We start from the raw sequence: 5,499 nt of genomic DNA, 5'->3' as shown, positions 1-5,499 counted from the left end.
TTTTCAATTTCAGAAAACTTTTGGATATCAGACCTCAAATACAATATTTTTCATTTTGTTGATATTTACATATATATTCTGGCTCATTGACGGGCATGAATTTGAATTAGTAGTAGTTAGTAATAAAAATGTATGCGAATTGGTTATCTCTGTTCACATCTCTAATGGATTCTTGTTGTAAAATGCTTTGATTTCAAAGGAGCCTTTAGTCGCCGATACCGATAAATCGGAAATCAAAATTTTAAGTAGCGAGTGAAATGTTAAGAAGCCTGTTTGGCGATAAATAATAGGGTAAAAGCAAAATTCAATTTTTTCGGGTGAAATCTTGTTCACGTGAAAGTCACAATAGGCTGATAATTTTTTTTTTGTAAAATAAAAAGTGCAGTAGATTTTATTTAAAGGCAGTAGATTTGTTTCTTGAAGAAAATGCAGTAGATTTACTGCACTGCAGGCACCAGCTTTACAATATAAAAAGAATTATCATAAAAACATAATACAAACATAAAAAAAAAAAAATAAATACAGACGAATTGATTACTCCTCCTTTTTGGAAGTCGGTAAAAAGATCGGGCCACTGGGAAGTCCTGGTTAATGTGGTAAAATGGTAAATGTGTCAAAATTTGATATGAGTTTGTCAGTTTGTTTACCACATTTACCATTTTACCCAAAGGTAGCACCGTTGCATGAATATGTACCCCTAATCATGGTATAAAAAGACAAGGTATGATCATTAGAGCCGCTATCTTACAAAATGGGGTAATAAGGTTTTGACGTTTGGCATTTGGCAAAGTCAAAAGCAACAACAATTTCCAAGACAAATTTGTTTACAACAACAATTTCAATGGGCTGGGCTGTCAAAACCTTAAGTAGCCATAAGTTTTGACAGTTCTCGATACTGAGTTTTTTCTAATGATCATACCTTCTCTTTTTATACCATGCCCTAATAGCCCCGTTCCATTGGAGGTGGTAGTTAACCTACTCGTGAGTAGATCTAGTGTGTCTTTTGTGAGACCAGTAATAGAATACGAATACGGCTGTGTAATATCACAGTATAATAGTACCTCCGTGCCTCCGTCCGATCCGTCGCTTATGGGTCGCTTGACGCTTCCCATAAGAACATGTGTATTTCATCGAGCTGTCAGTTGGAAACTTCGACGCAACGGATTCTATGGGTTGGGGCCTTTAAGGACACTTCAGAACTGAATGATAAGGTTTTCAAAATAATCACAATTTACAACAATACAATACACTCAACGACTAAACTTAGACCACTAGGTTTTCTATGCAAAAATCTAAGCGAGAAAGATATTGAGAATCATCTAAAAACCTTCAAAGAACAGAAAGAAAAAAAAAGTAGAAAAATTAAATAAAACATACTGACCTTGACCTATGCCAAAGTCTTGTTCAAAACAGGACAATTGTGAAAAGCAAATTGTGAAGATGCAAAAAATTAAATAAATTTTCGGTTGATGAAAATTATGTACCTACCTGATAGATAGATCCACTAAACGAAATACGAAATATTGCAAAAAACAATTGAAACGGAGATATACATTTCAGAACACGTAATAAATAATTATGTTTTATTATTAAAGCTACGAAATTAACATACTTAAATAGAGTAATGTGTTCGTACAGCGCAGAGCATGATTTGTAAGATAAACGATAGCGTTCAGGGTATAGCTCGTTGAAGTGAAGATTGTTTGCGCTCAAGAAAGTAGTGTTACATTGAACAAAAGTGAACATTTTCAAACTCATTTTTGTATAGTTTTTCGGGCTGGAAAATTAAAATAAATGACACAGAAAGCTTATTTTTTGGTTTAAAAAACAATTTTTATACTCTTTTTCAGAAAAAAAATATTTTCACTTTTGTAGGTACTTTTCAAAAAGTGGTGTATGTAGTTAAGACTTTAAGATTTCTTTTGTATAAATTTGTTGGATTTATTGCCTATGTAAGGTTAATAAAATGTACTAGATCATATTATTATCAATGTTATTATACAATGGGGCTTCCCAGCCTGGCAAAAATCCTCGATCGAACCCTCCAAGTGGGTGCCGGGCGGACAATGACCACCACAGTTTATGCTTTGTACGATGTCAAAGCGGTGGCAGCTAAGGTTAGGTTGGATCGCTGAGTGGTTCTTACTTCTTAATAGTACAATCCTCAGAAATTCAACTTCACCATAGATTCGGGGTCCCTAATTTCAGTGGTGGTGTGAGCTTTTTGAAACCGTGCCGAAGAATGCAAGACTGGGAGGTAAACCAGTCACTTACGAGCTCTTTCGGATGCCTGGCAAGGTCCGAAATAGACTAGCCTTACCCCGGTACACGGCTCTGCCGGGGCTGACCTTTTCTTTCCGTTTCTACTCGTGGGACCTTCTATGAACTCTTTAAACAAAAAAACAAAACAAACAAACAAAACAAAAAAAAAACATGGCGGGAAGCAGGACTTGCCGGCCACTTGCTCTAAAATAGCAAGTGATGCGGCAGTCATGCCAACGTCTACTACTTGCAGGACGGAGTCAAATCCTAATGCTAGTAGTACAAACAATCTTCCGGGAACGGCGCCTCTGCTGCCACCGGTTCGCGATGAGGGAGTGAAAAACAACCAAACCGTAAACCTAGGTGGCGGAATGTCTCTCCTGGAAAGAAACAAACTTCCGGAGTTGCCAACTCTGCTGCCACCGGCTAGCGGCGAGGTAGTCAAGAACGACCAAACCGCCAACCAAGGTGACGGAACGTCTCTCCCGGAAGGAAGTATGAAAATGTGTGCAAAGGGGACTGTGTCGCTGCTGCCACCGGTCTGTATCACAGGCCAAGGTGACGGGGCACCCAAACCAGGAAACAACAATGTCCAAGGGGGGGGAGGCAGGGATGCTATTAGCAACTCTGTCTCTACCTCCAATGCCCGTAATACCAGTGATACGGGGAAGAATATCGTGCCGGGAGGGGTTAGTGATACTAAAACCGCTGGCCACGATAAGTCATCCTCGAATCCAGCTGCTCCTTCCCTTGGTGGAGCTGCAGTTCTGAACAAGAACTCCAGCTCGGCCAAGGAAGGGGGCAAAACGAGATCCAGACCCGCTAATGAGCGTCGCCGAGCGATGAAGATCATCGAACTCGATGCTGAAAAAGCCCCGGGGGAGAGAAGTCGTTCTGAACTCGGCAAGCTCAAGTGGGCGAGGAAAGTGATGGAGAGGATCAGCAAAGACACTACGTCTAAGCGTGAAAGGTCCTTTGAGGAAGAAAATCCTCAACCCAAAAAAGCAAGGGTGTTGGATGGCGTACCACCGACACTTCGAATTGGGAATACCTTTAGTGACATGGTCAAAGAAAAGGTTACTGTTGCGGTCATCGACAGAGGCAATTTAGATGGAAACATCTCGCCTGATCATTGGGCGGACGTCAGGGCTCACCTCGGGTTCAGGTTTATCCCTGTTCTCGAGGCGAACCCAGGCCCCCTTCCAAAGGTAAGCGACGGACGATGGCACCAAAATAGGGTCAAACTCATCGTTTGCGATGATCAGAGATCGTTACATCTCTATAAGCTTGCTGTGGGTGATTTGGGTGAGATCTGGCCAGGTGCTAAGCTGGAGGTTGTGCCAAGGGAGGAAATCCCCTGCAGGCCAAGAGCTCGTATTCTGGTCCCGGCCTTACACACGTCACCAGAGATGGTTCTCCGACTGATTCAATTCAGTAACCCTTCGATGCCCACTCACGACTGGAAAGTCCCAATCATCGAAGAAGAGCCGGTGGGGCGCTATCGTTCTGCTCTTGTTATTATTAACAAAGAATCACTGGATCCTCTGGCTGCAACCGGGGGAGTTATCCAGTATGGATTTGATAGCCTTGTGCTAAAAATTTACAAAAAAGATGAGGAGATGGCAAGGCTTGCAGGCCATACGGCGGAGTCTGAAATGGAGGAATTGGGCATATGTAAAGCACTTTCAGCAATGGAAGTGGATGCATCATGCAGCTCTTCCATTCCAGATCAGTCGTCATCTTCGACAGTTCCCGAAGAGGGAACAAAACAAACCCCAGTGTCAGTAAATGACACGAACCAAAACCCAGCGTCCGAAAAGGACGCGAAAACAATATCTTCCGTATTGGAAGATGATGAGATGGCTGGAAGTTTGTCCGATATGGACACTGGCAGCGTTGCGCAGGAGGATCTTCTATCTGAGGATGAGTTATTAAACTCTACCTCAGAAACGGAAGACCTAAATGCCACAGTGGTGGAGGTTGATCGTACTGGTTGTAGCCATGCTGCAGGTAGTACAGATTAATCTCCAACACTCCATAAAGGTTTCGGCCGCCCTTCTTCTCCGACTAAGCAAGTCCGGAGAGGATATAGTCCTGATCCAGGAACCTTGGATTGTAAAATCCTTGGTGAGAGGCCTCGGGACGAAAGATTATTCTCTGCTGTATGTGACGGATAAAGGTGAGCCTAGATCCTGCATACTAGCAAAGAAAACACTAACAGTATTTTTACTACCTAATTACAGCGATCGTGATATCACAACCGCTACACTGCAGACCTCCAAAGGAACATATTGGATTACGTCTGCTTACCTAGGCCATGATTGTGGGCCGCCTCCGGGGGAGACACTTGGGCGAATGATCGCAGCAGCAGCGAGCCAAAAAGTAGATCTCCTCATTGGCAGTGATGCTAATGCTCATCACACAGTGTGGGGGAGTACTGACGTAAATGAAAGAGGTGAGTCACTTTTTGATTTTATTCTAAGTACTAGTCTCCTTATTTGTAATATTGGTAATGAACCTACCTTTGTCACAAAGAACCGACAAGAGGTATTGGACATTACCCTTATATCACAAACAATTCACCACAAGATAAGGAATTGGGCTGTATCTAATGATCACTCATTCTCAGATCATAGGTATATCCAATTTAGTCTCGAAGATGAATGCACAAAACCCACCGGTTTTCGTAATTATAGGAAAACGGATTGGGTGAAATATAGGGAAACTTTTACTACCTGCTACGATAATCAGGACAATATTTTTCCTTCTAATACAGATGATCTTGACTTAAAAGTCAACGATCTTACCAAAGCTCTAAACAACTCCATGGCTAACTCTTGTCCCCTTACCATAATAAGAGGAAAGAAAAAACCGCACTGGTGGAACAAAGAGCTAGAACCACTCAGGAAAGACTGTAGAAAGGCTTTCAATAGGGCTAAACAAACAAGGAACCCATTAGACTGGGACCTGTATAAAGTTTCTCTAAAAAGTTACAAGAAACAACTACGGAAAAATAAAAGATCCTCCTGGAGGAACTTCTGTAGTAAAATTGAGGATTCCTCTGAGGCATCTAGACTGAGAAAAATCCTTTCAACTAATCCAACCATGCCGAGCTCCCTAAAAGACTCAAATGGCGATTGGACTAGCTCCTATGAGGAATCGCTAAACTTGCTACTAGACACTCATTTCCCTGGTAGCTAAAACTCAATAAGTGACATTGGTCACCGACCCAACCAA

At 41.9% G+C, this 5,499-nt stretch overlaps 1 protein-coding gene across 1 annotated transcript; it reads left to right on the top strand.

Annotated features, from left to right (window-relative positions):
• Positions 1–2,492: 2,492 nt before the first annotated feature.
• LOC129918258 (uncharacterized) lies at positions 2,493–5,033 on the top strand. The gene has a single exon (XM_055998690.1). The coding sequence runs from the start codon at positions 2,493–2,495 to the stop codon at positions 4,284–4,286; it is 1,794 nt and encodes a 597-aa protein (XP_055854665.1). The 3' UTR covers positions 4,287–5,033.
• Positions 5,034–5,499: the final 466 nt, after the last annotated feature.

The sequence above is a fragment of the Episyrphus balteatus genome, chromosome 4, assembly GCF_945859705.1.
Source record: "Episyrphus balteatus chromosome 4, idEpiBalt1.1, whole genome shotgun sequence".
NCBI classification, from domain to species: Eukaryota; Metazoa; Arthropoda; class Insecta; order Diptera; family Syrphidae; genus Episyrphus; species Episyrphus balteatus.
The sequence above is the reverse complement of the archived record's forward strand: the minus strand, read 5'-3'. Positions and strand labels throughout refer to the sequence as shown.